Raw genomic sequence first — 20,237 nt, 5'->3', positions numbered from 1 at the left:
ATCCCTTTGCGATTTAGTATACCCTCGTTAAAAAAGTAGTGCATATATCCCCTCTCTTTTTAACAAATAGTGTAATTATATCCTTTTCGCTGACATAACTTTTTTTTTTAAAATCAATTATCTTATTTTTTTAATTAAAAAAATAAGTATACCCCTCAACTTTGTGATTTAGAGTAGGTATACCCTCGTTACAAAAGTTATGCATATATAGCCTGGCTTTACACAAATGGTGCAAATATACCTTTTTCACTAGCGTAATTTTTTTTAAACATCATTTAGCTAATTTTTAATTAAAAAAGTCACGTAGCTATAAACAAATAAGTCTACCCATTAGTTAAGCAGACTTATTTTTTTTAAAGTCATGTGACAATTCTTTTTTTGATGGGTTGTCTGGTTCGTTAAAACAATATCTCCATAACTTTAAAAAAAGTAAGTTTACCAATGATTTTAAACGAACCAGACTTGACTCAGCAGGAAACAATTATCACGTGGCTTTAAAACTACTAAAAATTTGTAGACTTATTTTTTTAAACCACGTGAAATTTTAATTAAAAAATAAGCTAAATGATTTTAAAATAAAATTTCATCAGCCAAAAGGGTATACCTGCGCCATTTGTTTAACGGTAGGGGTATATATGTACCATTTTCTAACGAGAGATATAGCTGCTCTAAATTGCAAAGTTGGGGGTATATTTGCACATTTTTCCTACATAAAACTATTCTTTTTTTAAAATATAACAGTATCTTATTAACAAAACATGTAGAAACTCTAATAAAAAAGGACAGTATGGAGCACAAAGCATCTTGCATTAGCCGGATTCAAAAAAGGGCCGCACTCCAAAGGGTGTAATGTAGACAGCCTAACCTAATGCAGACTTGTTTCGCCGCTTCCCCGACTCAAACTCGACCTATAGGTTACAAAGAGACACCTTTACCCCCATTTCGGGGTAGTCTTTAATTTTTGTCCTTCAGCACTTTTCGCACAACATAAGTTTAGATTTCGCTCGGCATAAATTAACTTCTTTCCCACAAGTTATATCGGACACGACAAAACTTTCAAAACTCAACACAAAAATGGCCAAAAACACATCAAACTCCACAAAAATAGGCACGAAAAGGATAAAGAACATATGCCGCAAAACGCATAATTCCAGTTTCTAAACACTACAATAATTCTGAAAATACTACACAACTTATACCACATAACTTAATTCTTACTTATGACGAGAGAATCAAAATTTCAATTTCCGAAAATAAATGTTACAGAACTTATACCAAGCAAAACAGGTCTGAATTTCTCAATAAATGAGCAACATAGACAAAAATTAAAGACCGCATACAGTATATGAGAGACAAAAAATTAAAGACCATGCATTGGAAGGGTAATCTGTGCAAAAGCTTCACGCTTTACATTGCTCCAAGCCCCTCTTCATGTACAACCTCCAACAAATTTCACAAAAGTAGGAATTTTGAAGAACTTCCTTTTTCTCTTTCTTCCTAACTTTTCTTTCTACTATCTTCTCTTCCACAAGCTTTATTCGTCGTTATTCTTCAGCCCTCCCATGCTGCTCCACCCCCTGTCATGTGCATGACATACAATACTATATATTAATATACACAAAATATACAAGACATATGATGACATACATACAACATAAATATACAAACCTGTATTTCATTGTATATACATGCATATTATGAGTATGTCACCACATTCACAATGATACATAGGATATACAGTGAACATGCATCAGATATACGCAGATGTAATTGAACCCAATTCTCATGACTTTCGTTCCATCTTATAACTTATTAACCAACCCACCAAATGCTTGAAAAACAATGTTTTTATGAAGTTTGAGTGAGTGTGAAAATCTTCCAACCTAAAGTAAGGAATAAAATGAAATGTCCCAATAGTTTTAGAAACTCTAAAACATCCCTAAGGCTTGAATATCGAGACAATGTTATTATTTCTTTCTTTCAATAATGAAAATATTTACGGGGTTGGTTTCATTATCATAAAGTGTTGCCAAAATTAACTTGATTTCAAGGTGTAGGATTTATGTTGAATCACCCTTTGACAAGGCTACTATGATTTGGATCGCTCTCTGACCCAACTCAGGCTGGCTTCTAGGGAATCCCGTTTTCACCACGCTCATGGTCCAGATGGCTTGCCAACAATAGCAATAGTAGAAATTCTCCCGCGGTCAAAGACTTGGTTAGATGCAGGATCTACTTCACGAAATATTCGAGGTTACAGTTCTATAGGGACTAGAAGTTTATGCCCCTTAATTAGAATACATTCCTTTATACTATTCTACATGAGTTGGAGTTTGTGCTTATATGTTACAGGAACATAGTCGTAAATGCTTTAAATATTTTAAAACCACTTAAGATGTTAGCTCAAAAAAAAATTTCCAACTCATTCCAAATGCCAAGGATGAGAACAAGCAGGATGCTTCTCTGAGTACTCTAGTCAGCAAGTCCAAATGACAGTGGAAAAGAATTTAGTATTAAAGTTCTTGTATGTGTTCATGGGCATGGAAATGCATAAGAACTCTTGAACGGAAAAGAGATGTAACTCCAGTTCCTTCGAAATCAGTAGCCAATCATATTTCCAATAGGGGCAGTTGCAATTGAATCGGATTTTGACCATTATTTTCATATATCCGTAATAGCGCAAAAGAAGGTCAGTTTCCAAGTCATTCTTGACACTTTTACTTAGGATTAGTCAGTTATATTTCTCGATGGGGCGGGGAAGGGATATAACTTAGCTGTAGAGTATCACCTTAACGGGGTGGAAGTCATCAGCTCGAGCCCGATTATCCCTAAGCCCAACGTGCACTACAAGAAATCTGTTTTTTTGTGGCGACCAAAGTCACGACAAAATCCCCAAAAAAGTACCATTAAGGTCGAACTCATGTATCGTTTAACGAGAATGAATAATCTAATCACAAAAAAGCCTAATATTAAGTACCATTAAGGTCGAACTCATGTATCTTGTTCAGATTGGCTTGCAGGAAGTGAGCTCTTGTTAACAACATTGAGTGATAAAACCCCGAAAAGAACTGGAAATAAATCCCTGTAACCCGATTCTTAGACTTTAGATTCCAATGCCAAAAGTGTCTTCTTCCTTGGACCCTGAAAACAACAAAGGACATTTACTTTAATTGGCACTTAGTAAAGGGAGATACAACCCTAATTATAAGACACAAATCCACATTGTTAATTTTTGACTCTAAAGTTGCAAATCCAAGAAATTTTATGGCTCATGTGAACTATTGAAGTAATCGGCCATTACAAAGATTGAACTAATGCCTTGTCTATTAAGATAAAAACCTGCAGTGGACAGCCTCCAACTATGTTGCTCGGGGTCTTCAAAAATATCAATAGGTGCATGTCAGCCCCTCCAAAAGCTGTGCATTTTTGGAGGATTCAACACGTTCGACGACCTTTTTAAAGAGTTCAAGCAACATCAATTCGCATAAAAACATGCAACAATAACATACTTACCATTGGTATTCCCATAGCTTTAAGATCTTCATCTGTCATGTGTACGAGAGTAGCCATATCAACCTGCAAATAATAGCAAGGGCACAGGTGATATTTTGAATAAGTTCAAAAAGGGCATAGGAGAGGAAAAGTACATACTTCTTCAGCTTGAAATGTAATTGCATACTTTCAAGATCCAATGCTTGCAGAAAACTGTCTACTGATTCAACTTGCATCAAAAAGAAAATTACATATAAGAAAGCGACATCATAACAGATATTTCAGAGGGATGTGAGCAACAAGTAGTTGACTATTTTACACTCTATGACATTGCTGATAACGTAGAGGGAAAGCACCAAACGAAACAAGATAAGCAGTATGAATGTTAAGAGCCACAGATTATTATATATATGCAAAAGTATTAAACATGAAGTAGCAAACTGTAATTGAAGTGACTGAGGAAGATCAAGACAAATGCTAAACGGCCACAAAACATTTGCAAATGTGCTGCACAACATAGTTGAATGACAATACCGGAAAGGTCTTTTCAAGGTTCAAGGATGAAAGGTCCAAGACTTGCCTATACCTTTTTCTTTTTGAAGAAAAAGTAAGTAAGACTTGCCTAGACCTTGATATTCAGATCTGATCAAGGATAATCTCTCTATACAAGTGAAGCATATGGGTTTTGCTTCTATTATATTCCAAATATATAAGTTCCATAAGTATTAGGTCAGTTCAGGTTGACCTTAGCATATCACTCATCAGTGTTCTATATCCTTACTATGCTCTCTTTTCTTACCAGAAAATGAATTCACACAGAAGTCCTAAATTGTGAAAATAAGTGGTTTAGACCTCGCTTATTCAAAACTCCCAATCCTATAAATATTTTCAGCTCAATCTCACACTATGTTCCTTTTTTGGGGCACAAGCGGAGCATTTGATGTCTTCTGTCTGACTTGAGGATCTGTAACCTCTACTTGATAACAATGGAATTCACAAGCCAGTTGATATTCTGTACCTCTTTGCTATGGAAAAAATCCAATACCTCAAGTTTCAGACATGAACTCTCTTCATCAACACCAACCGCAGAAATCAGTAAATAAAAATGCGACTAATAGATATTCACAAATTTAACAGCCATCTATACTGGTCATCTGATTACATGTCACAGCATTCTAATATTGTCCCGGAGGACTCCTACAAGCTAATACTTTCCGAACTTTCACGCTAATAGCTACAACGAAAACAATATCCAACATCCAACAGCAGCAACGAACTGAACAATAAGGAATATGGTGTTTGTGTAAACATGCTATCCTTGTCTAAAACCTCCCTTTACCCTTCTCTGCTAGTGGTTTTCTTTAAGGCATGTTTGTTTTAGTACAACATCACATTCCACGAAGCAAAAACAAAAAAAGAATAATGGATCCTAAATACATTCTCAGACTCATGCTTTTGCCCTGATTGTGAAATTTTGGCACAGTTTCTACTAGCAAGGATCTCATTTGTAAAAATAATCTGAGTAAGTAAGATATACTTTCCTTCTGCTGGGACTTCTTCTTAGAAACTTCTCTGGCAACACTTTTGGTCTCCGAGGCAGGAGATTCAACTTTGACACTTCTCTTGGCAGGTTTACTTACTTCAGGAATTGACTTTAGCGTTGTTTTAGGGGCATCAGTTTTTACCGTTTGCGAGTATGAGATTTTCCCGCAGATCCCTCATACATCCAGATAGCGAACCCTTGATAATTTGAGTAGCTTGTTGGATACTTCTTTGTTGGAGTTTGAGACGAAGATCTTTGGTACCAACTCTATGATCATACAAGCGCACAGCAAAAGTAATTAATCTTTTACTGCAGAACTCAAAAGCATACTGCCCGTTAATTTAAGAAAAACTGCTATTTGAACAGTGTGAGTCTCAAACACCACCTACTTGATCCTTGAATTTCATCAGGTTCATAAAGGTCGTGCAGCCATTTGTCATCCTCTTCTTTATGCCTAACAACGAATTACAGATATTAACAAAAAGATTAATAAGATTCTTATTAATAAGATTCTTCTTTTTTTGTTTAAAGAAAATGCTGAGCTGTGAAGATATATATGATTCATCTCATAACAAATAATGCTCACGATATAAAAAATAACAATATGCCATTTTCGCCAGCTTGATCATAGTATTCATGTCGTGCCCCTTATCATTACATTGAATAAAATTTTAATGCTATTGAAACATCAAGCATCAAATCCACCTAAATGAACCCAATGCCCCCAAAAAATTTATTTAGTTTCCATTTATAGGACACAATAAGCAAGCAATAAGGGGAAAACCAAATTAGCAACAATGAGACGTTCGATAAAACAAATTCAACCATCACAAGAATCTTCCCATGCCTTTATCTGACCAGAGCTGGCACTCTTTTAAGGGAAACGAACAAGATGACCAGCTAAATATGAACTTGATACCTAGTCTAATCAGATAACTCCATTCATTAATTGCCGAGTTTAGAGAGTCCAAAAAAAAAAAAAAAAAAAAAGATCTTGACAAACAGTGAGCTAGTGAAAGTTTAAATGCTAACTACATGTCTCTCCTGTGATGCTCCAAAAGAAGAAGAGTAATTTTTCCACTAAGAAGCTAGGTCACGGGCTCGAGCTGGATGCAGCCACTAATGCTTGCATTAGGTTAGGCTGTCTACATCACGCCCCTAGGGATGCGGCCCTTCCCCGGACCTGCTAACACGGAATGCTTTGTGCACCGGACTGCCCATCTAAGCTATGGCACAATTACTCCTATAATGACATGGTGACAGTTCATATGGGTTCGAGGCGTGGAATAACCTCTTCGCAGATATGCAAAAGGGTAGGTTTCTTACAGTAGACACTCACTCTACTCTTCCATGCACTAATCAGGGAACACTTCGTGCACAGCCATTTTTTAACAGCTATTCATGATTGATCTCCTTGATATCAAGGCCTCTTACGCACTGAAGCAAAAAATCTGATTTAAACTATTGAGCAATATATATAACCAAATGCACACACAAATATTTGGACATCGTGCAGCAAAATCTGTGGCTTGGTTACATATATAATTGAACAAAATTTAAGAAAAATACTAAAGATTTAGTTCTAACTCCGCACTTTAACCAAATTCACACACAAATTTGTGCAATGCTACAACCTCATACATAATTGAACAATTAAGGTACAGAGACTTTTTAAGACCTCCCCGAGAGGAGAGTCGTTTTTTTGTTTTTAAGTGGAATTGGTAATAGTATCCCGATCAAAGAGCGACGAATAAGGGGGAAAAAAAAAGGTCCAAAAAACACAGAGAGTTTCATACCCCAACTATGGGCATTCAGCTGTTGCCTTTTTCTGTTGTCAATCTGTATTTGATAATAACTTCAACTGGAAAATAAATGTAAAAAGGAATAATTTGAGCCCACTGAATTCACAATGTTTCCTTAAGGAAATTATTCCCTCAAGTACTCGAGGTTAAGGAATCGAACAAATTAACTCACCAGCGTAACGGTACCTCAAACCCAAGCGAATGACGAACGCAACAGGCGGCAGCAAATCACACAGAATATATTTGAAGTGCAGAAAAAAGGTAGAACATAGTCAGAATTTTTGTAAGTAAAATATGATGGAAATGATTAAGTATTTATAGCCAACAAAATAAAGTAACGAAGAGGGTGCGAAACCTTTCCATGGAAAGGTGCAAAAGACCATTTCCCATTCACATCTATTCGTCAAATCCTAACATTTCCTAACTGAACCATCACAAATTCACAATCTATGTATTAAAAACACACCTAGTTAATTGTTCAGAAAAGATAACAACTGATAGTTGATCTAATCAACTTTGAGATGTATTTTTTAATATATAAATGGTGATAGTTCAGCTAGAAAAAGGCAACGATCAATAGTTGGGGTGTGAAACTTGCAAAAGAAGTGACAATTTAGCTGTGTTTTTGATCATTAAATCTTTAAAAAAGAAACTGAAGATTTATTTCTAAGTTCGCACCTACTGCAACGAAGTAGTAATTGGTGCTCTTGCTGCTCTAATCACACAGAGTAGAACATTTTTTTAAAAAAAAATATACTTTCTAATAAGTTCGCACACATAGCCAAAAAGTAATAATATGTGTCAATGATTGGCGTTAATCGCTTAGGTGGGTAATAGACTTTGCCTAACCCCCAGTTTGGATGGTGGTTTCCCGTGAGTCATTAATGTATGGTTTTATATGAAACCATATTTATTTTCATTGTTCTTAAAATTATATATGTGGTATGGTGTTGTAAACCCGTGGTTCATTCCATGATTATATAACCATGAAAAGTTCCAATTTTTGTAACCACGGATTTGATGATTTTTCCGTGGTTATGTATTTCATTCTCCATTATACCCCACCCTCCACCATCCACCCCATCCCACCCCACCCCCACCCTACCACTCAGCTCCACCCCACCCTTGCCCCACGCTCCACCATCCATCCCACCCCACCCCTACCCTACCACCCACCCCCACCCCCAACTACTCCACTCCTCTGCCACCCACTACCCCTCACCACCACCCAACCCCACCCCGCAACAACTCACCCCCACTGTAACACCTCGTACTTTCATGCTAAACCATATCGGTAGTATCCCGTAAATCTGAGTTAGATGTGAACGTATGAAAACTAGTATAAAGATCATATTTTAGCTATATGAATCCATTCGGTGATAAACAAATGCTTTGAAGTCAAACCAAAAGTGAAGTTCTTAAGGCCTTCTAAATTCGTCTAAGTCTCGAGACAATGGTTGTACTTATGGCCGCTTTTCGAGTAGTGACGTTAGGAATTTGAGAAAACTCAAAACATGAAAGTTGTAGGCCTTTGAAATACCTTTCCAACCATATATTATGGAGCTCAAACGAGCTCGTGCTAGAAGTTATACCTGTTTTACTCTACGCGAAGTCTTTGCCGCAGCACACTTCTGTGTGCGCGATCGCGCACTGGCGCGTGTTACCTGCCTGCCGCGCATGATCACCCTGTGCCCTCTCCAGGCTGCGCGACCGCGCACCGACCACGACGTTTTAAGAGCCAAATTTCGTTTTATTCATTCCCACTTTGTTTTAAACCAATTTTTTCGAGGTAAAGAACCCTAAAGAAGTCTCTCAAGCCCTAAGGACGAAGCTCTCTCTCCCAACCTTCAAGATACTTTAAGGTAAGCCTATTCCATGCATTCCAAGTCAATTCCAACATACGTTCTCGATTATTAAGCAAGAACTCATCATTCTTAACATAGGGTTTTCAAGAAAACCCATCTCAAGGTTCAAGAATTCAAGGTTTTAGAAATCTTCTTCAAAGCTCAAGTCTATAATTCAAGTTTTGGAGCTACTAAGGTATGTAGAACTTCCATCCACATGTGGGAATCTCTACGTTCTTCCCCATGCTCCGTTTCGATATCCATGAAGTTCAAACCCTAGGCATTAAACCCAACATATTGGTAGCTCGTATTTATGTATTTATATACATGAACTTTGTATCTATTCGTTATTGTATTCCTAATCTTCCATTACGGTTATTAGGAACCCTAGCTTAATCCGTGAATCATGAATTCTTCCTCATGTGTTCTCATTATGTTTATATGAAATTTTATGATTTTATGTAGCAAGTTACAAGCATGTTTTCAAGTCAAATTATATATATAATTACGAACTATTGTTATTACTCATGAATCAAGAACATGGTTGCAATACTATGACAAGTTATCTTATGAAACCATATTACAAGATATTTCAGAACCATGTTACACGTTATTTCGTGAAATCATGATTACAAGTTATTTACAAGTTATTTCACGAAAATCATGGGCTTCTTAGCCAACTATATCATGTTCATATTTTTGGGATTGCTTAGTTAACCGAGAAGGCTCGAGATAGCCCGAAACTACGTCGCCACCGTAGGATAAGGGTTGTCACAAGAGGCAACACCTTCATTATGTTTGATCCTTACATGCTTATTATTACTTAAATCTCATATCCCCCGGCAAGGTGTGAGTGTTCTCCGGGTAGACGCAAGTACCGCATCATGTTGTCGGTTACACTATAGCATTCCCCACGTTACAAGAAGTTTTATATACATGTATTTTCATTGATTTCATCGTTTTCGTACTTTACTCCCGTTTCGCTCATGTTCAAGTTACATTCGGTTTCCATCATGTTCTATACCTATGTTGTGCCATGTTCTTCATTTCAAGCAAGTTTTACATACTAGTACTATTCACTATGTACTAACGTCCCTTTGCGGGGGCTCGCACTTCACGGTCTGTGTGTGTGTGTGTGTGTGTTTTCGTGAGCATACACCCGCGCAAGAGGATCACCTCGATTATCGGCTTATTGGTGAGCCCCACTCCTCTCGGGGTTCGGCATGGAGTCCGTATTAGTATCCGGTTTATGGTAGTCCGGGCACAGTGTCCCGGTAGTTAGTATTCGATACATGTTTTAGAGGTTTCATAGACAGTATATTAGTTCACGAGAGTATTATGCTTTCATGTTTCGACTATTACGTTTTCATGAATTTTCATGTTATGAGATAATTTCAAGACTTTATTCCGCAAATTATATTTTCATGATTTATTGAAATTGCATCATATAGATATATTGTTTTGATGCCCATGTTGACAAACAAGCTTACGAGGTTCGCTCGACACGCAAGCAAGGCCCGAGTGCCGTGTTACGCCCTGTGCCATGGTTCGGGGCGTGACACCCACCCTACCACCCACTACCCCCACCCTCATCCTACAACCACCCGCCTCACACCACGCACCCTTCCACTACCTCCATCCACTACCCCGCCCTCATCCCACAACCACCCGCCTCACACCACTCACCCCTCCACCACCCACCCACTACCTACTTATTTTAAAGTTCCTATTTTATGAGTTTTTTTTATATATATAAACTAATTTCTAATTAAGAGTTAAGGTTATTTTAGTAAACTTACAAGTTATTATATAGTAGCATACAGTCAAACCAAATAATATAAATGTTATTAAACCGCAACAAACGATACAGTCTATCCAAACATTGTGTTCATTAATACAGTACAATAGAATACAATACCATACCATACTGTACATTAATGAACCACGGGAAACAACCATCCAATAAGTTTCACATAAAGTTACTAGGAAGAAACAAATTTAAAGTATAATTATTATAGATAAATACCTCTTAGATGTTATCTACACCATGTAAATTTTTATTATTTTTTGTAGTAAAATATTCATTCAATTTTGCCCAAGTATCATATAAAATCTTGGGAGGAAGCAAATTAGACACTTTCTTTGATAATAAGGCAAAATAGAGTGATTTTTTGTTATAAAAATTATTTAGTGAACATTCGTGATACTTTGTAAATTAAAGTTGAAGAACTGACCTATATATATACATAACATGCACCCATGGTCTAGAACTAGAATTGATATTTATGAAACACATTCTGGTGGTGTAGTGGGAAATCTAGACTCATCATCACAATAATCATAAGTTATATACTTGGCTCTATATTCTTCATATAATTTTCTTTGTTTAGAACTCAACTTCCAATATTTGCTTTGGTTCCACCAATAACTCTGTGAATTGCAAATATAAGCATCATTATTTGAGCTAATTATTGGGCATCCAACAATGTTGAAATCTTGGAAATGAGCTTTGAAAGGGGCAAAAGAGTAATCGGTCTTTGTGTTTCCTCCATCTGTTGCCCAACTATCTCCATCCCATATTGTGGCCATTATTTGCATGGGTTGTTGTGGATAGCTAACTCCAATATTTGCATTGTTTTTGAACACCCTAATTGGAATATTGTCCACAAAAAGCCTGAAACATGTAGAAGAAAAACACAACGGATTTACCTCAACATCGTATTAATTGATTATAACAAGTTATTTACTGTATTTATTAGGGGTGTAACAAAATTGTACACTAACGCGCATATGCAGTGATGACTAACTAATTATACATAGATAGTGCAATCTAACCTACTGTAGAAAGTTACTTGTTTTAAATCTTGCTCACAGGGTTGGCTAAATCATAAGACCAATAAAGCAATCGCTTGGGGCCTCAACTTTTTTAGGCCTTATTTTTTTCTTAAAGATGTATTTTATATACTCCCTCCGTTCAATTTATGTGAACTTGTTTGACTGGGCATGAAATTTAAGAAAGGAGATAAGCCTTTTAAACTTGTAGTGATAGATGAGTCGCATATATTTTGTTTGGCTATAAATGATTGTATGAAGGTAAATTATTTCCAAATATAAGAAAACGGTGCACGGACTAATAAGAAAATAGGTTCACATAAGTTGAAATAGTGGGGAGTATATATATGTATTAAAATTGATAGTAAGAAGTTTTTTTCAAAAATTAAAATTGATAAAATATTATCTAAGATCAACAATGTCTCAAGATAAATTGAATGAATTAACCATATTATGCCCTTCTAATTTATAAATAAGTGGTTATGTGTTGGGATATATGTGTTAAAATTGATAGTAGAAGTTTGTGTGTTAACAATAAATTTAAAAAAGAAGTTTATGTGTTAGATACAAAAAAAGAGGTGTGATAGACACTTTATTTTCTATTTTTTGAAAAAACAATATATGTAGTGCCACAACCCCTAATTATCAGACCTAAAAACATGTATATATGACATAAATTGTACATAATTATCTTACACTATCTGATGATCGTTCCACATGATTTTATAGTTGTGAAAATCTGCAGTAGGATCAAACCAGAGATGCATCCTTTGCTCTCTATTCCCTTCACCATTTGTAAACACGTTGGTGTGCAACGTATATGATTTGCCTTCTCTATTGCCCAAAAACTCGAAATCTACTTCATCATGATTGTTTGTATTTGAATGTAGCTGCAAACATATGCAATTCGTGATATTTAATTTACTTAGATTAAACTATATATATACACACTGATAACGTAAATTGTTTTACAGTATCAGGGTATTGTAGTCTGTTAATTATATACTTAGTCCAAAAAAGCTCAGTGGTGAAGAGGGCTTTGGGTAGTAACTAATGAAAAGCTCTTGTCTTTAACGTATGATCGGAGGCCGGAGTTCAGTGAAAAAAATGCTCTTGTAGAAATGTAAGGTAAGACTGCGTATAATAGAACATTGTGGTGCGGCCCTTCCACGGATCCTGCGCGTAGCGGGAGGAGGTTATCTGTAGTTGACTTTTAGGGTATGTTTGGTATGATAAAAAATTGTTTTTCTGAAAAATAAGTTTTTGTAATACTTATTTTTAGATGTTTGGCAAATATATAGAATATATTATTCCAAAAACAGTTATACATAATTTAGAAAAACATTATAAGATAAAAAATGAAAGGTAGGGATGGAGTGGGGTATGGGTAGTGAGTGGGTGGGGTGGGTCCGTGGGAATGGCTGGGGTGGGATTGTGGGTCGGGGTGGAGTGTTGGGAGTCAATGGAGAGGAGATTATCAGCATGGAATGCTACTTTATAGGATTTGTTTTGTTAGTTCGCTAAAAAATTTATTTTCCTAATTTTTATGAAACTTATTTTTTCAAAGAAAATATTTTTCTCAGAACACTTTGACCAACTAAATATGGAAAAATTAGAAAACAATTTCGAATTTTTTGTTATAAAATATTTTGCTTTATCCAATAAACCCTTAGGTGACATGATAGTTAATTTTTTTTTTTCGATATTATCAGTATATAGAAAGTTAAATCCAATTTACTTAGAACAAGTTCATGATTAAGATAGCATTACTTACGTAAAAAGCAATAACGACCCCCGCAGAGTCTCTGTCTGGTAGCTTTATTCTCATGTGAAAGAAGCCTGAACCGTATTTCACCTTAGACTCAAAGCCAGATCCTACATACAATTCAACAAATTAATGTTACTAGTTATAATTAATCACTAAAATCAAGCTATCAAAAAATTGTGCTATATATTTACAACCGTTTAAACTTTTAAATGAGAAGATACACACAACTCAACTAAGCAGAAGCCTGGTTCAACTATTTTTTCTTAAAATTGTTGTGTCTGGGCTAGCTTACGCACAGCTCGACTAATTCCACGAGACTTGCCACCTCCCACCAAGCCTAGTTTACCTATCACAGCTGACAGCCATTATTATTATTTTTTAATTAAAAAAAAAGACTTTTCAAGTGTGTGTCTCAATAAAAGTATGTGGTCCAAAAACATGCTCTTTTTAACCGCTTAAACTTGCAAACATTTGGTCGAAACAAGCTACTCAAGTAAATTCCATTTGGTCATACAAATAAATAATGTTGCTACTATTGCCAGAAAATAGATACTTCCTATGTTCCATTTTATTTGACAGCATTTCCTTCCTAATACATTCTGAAAAGAATGACGACACATGTCTATATGTTTTTAACGATATGATTTTGTGGTCACACAGATGTTATGACACTTTTAAAATTTTAAATTTCAAAAATGTTATAGCTATACAAATGCACTGACATATTAATCATGACTGTAAATTTAAAAAATCTTCTTTTATTTTTTAAACTTGTTCACAAATGACCTCCATAAGAGATGGTAGTCTTGATTGTTTAGCTCTAGTTAACAAAATTTTTAAAAATAGTCTCCACTTCAGAAAATTCGCTAGGCAAAGTCTGTTGTCCATCAGGCATAAGTTCGTTTTGCCTATAAGGCAGAAATTCACGATATTTCAAGATAGTGAACCTGATCAATTGACCACAAGTTCTGTCTTATGGGCAAAAGCTAGAACTTATGTGTGACGGGCAACAAAAGTTCTTCCCAACGATTTTTTTTTCTAGTTAAGGTCATTTTTTGAAAGACAAAGAAATTGTTAAGCAGGGACAAAAATTCAAGACTGGACACTTTTGAGGACACCACGCGTCATTTCCCGGTTAAATTATGCCAAAAAAAAAAATAACAGGAAGTAGTAAATAATAAAAGAGCAGAAAAAGATACTTAGCTAACTAATTAATTACCAGAGGATTTGTCCATTGAAATCTGAAGTTCTCTTCCTTGGTTGAAGGACACAACATTTTGATTCCCATATATAATTTTATAATTGACATCATAGGGCACATCTTTGGCTATACTGGCTAAAGCTATAAGTTGGAGAAGACCAAATAAATATACAAATTTTATAGAAGAATACATATTTGCAACAATAAAATAAATAAATTATGGTTGATATAGAATGCTAGTAGCTGTTTAATGAGACCTCTTGTTGGTTCTATAGAGATGTTTTGGAAAGCTTCTGCTAGACAAATGTATATATATATGGGGTGGGGTGGGGTGGGGGGGGGAACTAGAAAAGGTAAAAGAGAATTGGACTAAAAATACTTCACCCAAAATTAAAGAGAACAAAAGAAGAAGGAAAGAAGAAATATATGGGGCTTGCATTGTGGTCGAAATCCTTCCTTATTCATATAATATGCCTTCCTAATTGGACATAGTATTTACATCATTCTTGGAATTGAACTTGGAACACATTATGGAAAAAGAAAGAAAATTACGCAAACTAATTATGGGAATGGAACCAAGACCAACTAACTTGAATGATACGAAAAAAATTAAGTTGGATACACGGATATTATGAAAATGCATATAACATGTAATAATAAGTTAGTTATCGTTATGAGCTTACCTATTAATGTTTATCATTAAAAAATAAAAAATAAAAATAAAAAGTATAACATGTAATAATAAGTTAGTTATCGTTTTTATGAGCTTACCTATTAATGTTTATCATTAAAAAAAATAAAAAAAAAAATAATAATAATAATAAAAAAAAGTATGTTTGGAATGTCGAACGGGAATTGAATTTAAGTGTAATTACAAGCAATTCATGATTTGGCTTGTTTATGTGGCCAAAATAAATACTTGGTCAACATTGAATTGATATTTTTTTATAAACGTGATGTCTAGGCTAGTTTATGCGCATCTCGACCAATTTCACGGGACTATCTCTCACCCGCACAAGTCTTTTCCTACAAAACTTAGATGAATGAAAAAAAATCACCTAGTAATCAGCGATGAATTGATCGCAATTGAAAGAATACTTCTCTAGTTCTAAAGGGAGGGGGAGGTAATTAAGAATTATCGGTAATTACATATCAGTCACGGGTTCGAGTCGTAAAACAACCTCTTGCTAAAATACAAGGCACGACTGTGTAGAATAGACCCTTGTGGTCCGACCCTTCCTCGAACCCGCACATAGCAGGAGCTTAGTGCATCAGGTAATTACATATCATAATACTACACTCAAAACTAAAAAGATGAATTTTCAGATTTCTTTCTATATTTATGTTCTTCAAATATAAAATTATTCCTTAACCTAATCATATTCTAATTGCATTTTTTATACGATCAACATACAAAACTTAAAACTCATACAAAAATAGTGATCATGTTTTCAGGAGCAAAAAAAAAGAAGGCAAGGGAAGTATGAGTTGTGCCCTAAATTCGCCACTGATATAATTACGTTCAGAAGATATTTCTTTCTATATTTATTTTTCAAATATAAATTATTCTTTTACCCTACTCATATTTTAATTATTTTAAAACTCATATAAAAACAGTGATCGTGTTTTTAGGAGCAAAAAAATGAAGGCAAAGGAAGTAGTTGGACATAAGCTTTTCCATCAATCTTTAATTCTTAGACGTTAGTGATATGCTAGCAAGCTCCATATCGTCATCCATAATTACACACATATCACAATTTGCTCATTTTGGAAATAACTTGGAGAGAAAATGAACATGAATTTGATCAAACATGGATTGCCAAATAAAGTGGATTTAGGTGTATCTTTAGATGCGGAACAATGAATTTAAAAGTTATAGTCCATGAGGATCAAAATAGTATTGTATGTTATTCAATATTCCTTTCGATTCGTATTATTGGTCCAAAAATCTAGAGTAAATGAGGATCAAAATAATTGGCCCAAAAATTAAACTTAATTTTGTCAAACAAAAAAAAGTTTTTTTTTTCTTGATCAATATGTTAAGTCCTTATACAAGGGCAATTTGACAACTAAAACCAAGTTGACACGCCCTAGATCATTTATGGGAGAATAACGTATATATACATAAAAATAGGGTATATTTACAAAATATGACGATACTTTTCAGTTTACAAAACATAACAATAAATTTCTTACAAAACATATACGAAACAAGGCTTAAAATTTTGTGTATGAAAACTGTATGAAATGTGTATATCTCGCTCAAAGCTTAAAAATTTCGTTCAAAATTTTGTGTATGGAAACTGTATGAAATATGTTCTTTCAAGGCTTAAAATTTTGCTCAAAATTTTTTGTATGAAATATGTATATCTCGCACAAGGATTAGAATTTTACATTTTTCGTAAAACTCATATAAAAACGGTATGCAATATGTATATAACTATATAAATTTTGTACAGTACAAAGTTTATGTTAGCTTTTTGAAAATTTAAACGCAATAACATTGGATACAACTTTTATACAATGTTAGCACAAATTTAATATTGTTTATGTACTTAGCATGTAGAAAATAAAATTTAAACATGTCATATATTTATAGGTTGTATTTATATGAAGGGTTGCCGTGATTAATGCAATGGTAGTGCCAAATAAAGTGAGATTCGTTTTTTTTTTCTTTTTGTTTGAATTTATGATTCGGGAGATTTGTTGGAAAAAGAAATGGGACAAACAACAAAAATGGCTTTGTATGCAATCCAATATTCCATCGATTCGTAGAACGGAAAGAAGGGGAAATCTGGGGTAAATGAGGATCGTATTGAAATAGAGAACCAAAAAAGAAGGAAGGGTTTTTAATTTTTTTCAAATTTGGTATATTTTGTAATTAAATTGTTATATTTTGTAAATAAGAAAAAATATCCTTATGTTTTGTAATTAAGAGTCTTAACTGGTATTATTAGGTCATTTTCCCATCATTTATTGGAACTGACGGGTCTTTGGCCCAAGATGTATGAGGCAAAAATTCGTCCCACGTACAGTTTGAAGCTGAGGCCCAGCCCAACAATAAGGGTGGGGGCGTAGGTCAACTAACACAAAAAGATATAATTCACTCCATGATTGCCTTTGGTTCCAAACTTCATATGAGAAAGGAGTGTTGTTGTTTGCAAGGTCTTGATCATTTATGTGAACCCAATTTTCTTTTCATTTATGAAAAATTGATTATCTATAAACCGTCCCTAATGAGTGATCAGCTCATGTTTGAGCATGATGAATCACATCGTGCCGACTTGTTGCCCATACACTTTTCGGCCTCATACGAGAATGGAAAACTGGACATTTTATCCAAAACAATTTCATAAAACATAATACACTACCTCAAACAGGTCTTTTCTTTTTATGATATTTGGGTTATCAATATAAAAATTTCCTAAACGACACGCTGTGAAAGTAAGACCAAAGTAGGACCAAATGTTCATGTTCTTGCGATAAAAAGTTAGTAGGTGCAGTAATAGTCTGTATTCATTAACTTCAATTACTAGATACATTTCTACCTCCCACAAACAAGAAGAAATGCAAAAGAAAAAATAAAAAGAAACAACAACACAAATCTAAGGTGACAAAATTTATAGAGCAACTCTGAATATGTGAAAATTACTGGATCAACATTTGATGAAGTGATCAGAAAATGTCAAGAATTTCCAATATGAAATTGTTGCAAAGTGGGCAATTACCTCCTTCAACCCAAAGCTCCCTTGAACATAACCTGCAAAATGAGTGCCCACAAGGTACAAATGCAGCACCTTTGTGTCTTACTTGGCAAACACAACAATTGTTTAATTCTCCTCCACCAACATCGCCACCACCATCGTCCTCATCCTCGTCCTCGTCCTCTCCCATCATGTACGATGACCCCTCAGACTCTGCTAACAATGCCATCAATGACATTCTCACTGGCTCCTCCCCTCCCTCTTTCGTACTTTCATCTCCGTCTTCCACGCTTTCTTCCTCATTTTCGTCTTCTTCTGACTCCTCCTCTTCGTCCTCGCTATGTATGCCCGATCTTTTCATTGACATTGAAGGGTCAAATTTCGCGCTCGTGCTACCTCTATGAGCTTTACTTGAATTTCTATTCAACGTCCTGCTCCTCGTGCCTGTTTCCATCCCTCGTCTCGATCCAGATAATGGTGAGTGACCGAATTCGTTAACTATGTCATCAGGGTAAGTGGCATCTTTTGATGAAGGAAAGCGGGCGGAAAGCCTATGAGACATTGCCCGATTGTTACCCTGATTAATAGGAATGTCAGAAGTTGGAACAGGAGTTGTGCTAATTGAATCCATTTAGCTTTTCCCTAAAGTATTTGCAAGTGTTCCTTGGTTTCTAGAAGATTCTAGAGGACTTGCACGATTATTCAGGAATTAATGTTGTTGTTGTTGTTGTTATTGTTCTCTTCGACTCGAAATCTTGGAGTTTCGAAGAATTGACTAAATTGTCAGTAGTATTCTTGCCACCACCGACAACGTGTCCACAATTTGAAACCCGTGAGGTAACTCCTACAAAATGCAAAAAAGATGAGAGATTTCGCATTGAATTCCAAAGCCTATGAACAATTGAAATTAAAAAACAACATCGCAAATTTTCTTAGGCAGTGGCGGATCTAGTGCGATGGACACTGAATGCGTATGCATTCACTGTCTTTGATTTGATCAATATATATGTACTGAAAATTTTGAAAGGATCGGGTTGTAATTCGTGAAGAGATTCAAAAAATTAATCATTTATTGGATATGGAAATTTTACATAATTCAAATTTAAAAAGTATAATGCAAAAATCAAGGAGAAAAAAGCAAGAATTGTTGACCGAAAAGCTAGATACTATCTGTAAAATATGGGAGTTCATACACAAATTTTGAAGAAAAAAGAAAAATCCGAATTCATGCCAAAAAATAAAAAAAAAAGAGAGTATTCTGCCTAAATAATAAACACATGCAATAAATACGAGAATATTAAAGATCCGAGCCATAAACTTTCTCAATTCAAACAATCAAGATTTGTAAACACAAAGTCTAAGACAATTCATATACAAAGGATTAAAGGGGTACAAAGAAACATACATGAGAAGGCATTATATCGATGAATCAATGAATCAAACAAAGCTCGTATCTTGTATCAATGAAGAAAAAAAGTTTGTAAAGGAAAAAATACACACATTTCATATAGAGGGAGAGAGAAAAGAGAGAGAAGAGGAAGGAAAGTGAAACAAAAAGGTTCGTTTCCCCGATACTCTCTCTAACTCTCTCACTCACTTCCTCCCTTCTCTCTCTCTCATGTTCGTTTATTATTCAATAAAATGAGCGAAATCATATTTTTACTTTTAAATATATGCGAATCATCAATATGTTCTCAATTTTCAGTTATAAGCATTTTTTTTTCTGACTTATTCGACTGCTGACCAACAATGTTATAAAATTAATGGCTATTTTGTTCTCTCAATTATTAACCTCGTCGATATAGATTTTCTAGTATCATGACATGTTTCTTCCTACTCTTTCACTCACCCCCCCCCCCCCCCCCAACCTTCTCATGTTCGTTTATTATTCAATAAAACGGGCAATAATATTATTCTCTTTAATTTTATGCAAATCGTCAAGCTTTTCTCAATTTTCAGTTATAGGCATTTTTGACTTATTCTCTGTTGACCAACGATTTTATACCCCTAATGTATTCGATATAGAGCAACTTTACCTCAGTTTCAAAAGG

At 34.9% G+C, this 20,237-nt stretch overlaps 2 protein-coding genes and 1 long non-coding RNA gene across 3 annotated transcripts; all 3 read right to left on the bottom strand.

Annotated features, from left to right (window-relative positions):
* Nucleotides 1-1,232: 1,232 nt before the first annotated feature.
* Nucleotides 1,233-4,226, bottom strand: LOC132051230 (uncharacterized). Its single transcript, XR_009413630.1, has 3 exons — nucleotides 3,652-4,226; nucleotides 2,978-3,576; nucleotides 1,233-1,577 (listed from the first exon to the last, which is right to left on the bottom strand). It is a non-coding gene; the product is annotated as an uncharacterized LOC132051230 (long non-coding RNA).
* Nucleotides 4,227-10,933: 6,707 nt separating this feature from the next.
* On the bottom strand, nucleotides 10,934-14,960 carry LOC132051229 (xyloglucan endotransglucosylase/hydrolase protein 2-like). The gene is made up of 4 exons (XM_059442480.1): nucleotides 14,501-14,960; nucleotides 13,288-13,388; nucleotides 12,210-12,403; nucleotides 10,934-11,355 (listed from the first exon to the last, which is right to left on the bottom strand). Exons 1-4 carry the CDS (start codon nucleotides 14,673-14,675, stop codon nucleotides 10,965-10,967), a joined length of 861 nt encoding a protein of 286 aa, XP_059298463.1. The 5' UTR covers nucleotides 14,676-14,960; the 3' UTR covers nucleotides 10,934-10,964.
* Nucleotides 14,961-17,902: 2,942 nt separating this feature from the next.
* LOC132051228 (uncharacterized) lies at nucleotides 17,903-19,165 on the bottom strand. The gene has a single exon (XM_059442479.1). The coding sequence runs from the start codon at nucleotides 18,815-18,817 to the stop codon at nucleotides 18,158-18,160; it is 660 nt and encodes a 219-aa protein (XP_059298462.1). The 5' UTR covers nucleotides 18,818-19,165; the 3' UTR covers nucleotides 17,903-18,157.
* Nucleotides 19,166-20,237: the final 1,072 nt, after the last annotated feature.

This window comes from Lycium ferocissimum, chromosome 3 (genome assembly GCF_029784015.1).
Source record: "Lycium ferocissimum isolate CSIRO_LF1 chromosome 3, AGI_CSIRO_Lferr_CH_V1, whole genome shotgun sequence".
Taxonomy (NCBI): Eukaryota; Viridiplantae; Streptophyta; class Magnoliopsida; order Solanales; family Solanaceae; genus Lycium; species Lycium ferocissimum.
Note: the sequence above shows the minus strand (reverse complement) of the source record. Positions and strands in the feature narration are given on the sequence as shown.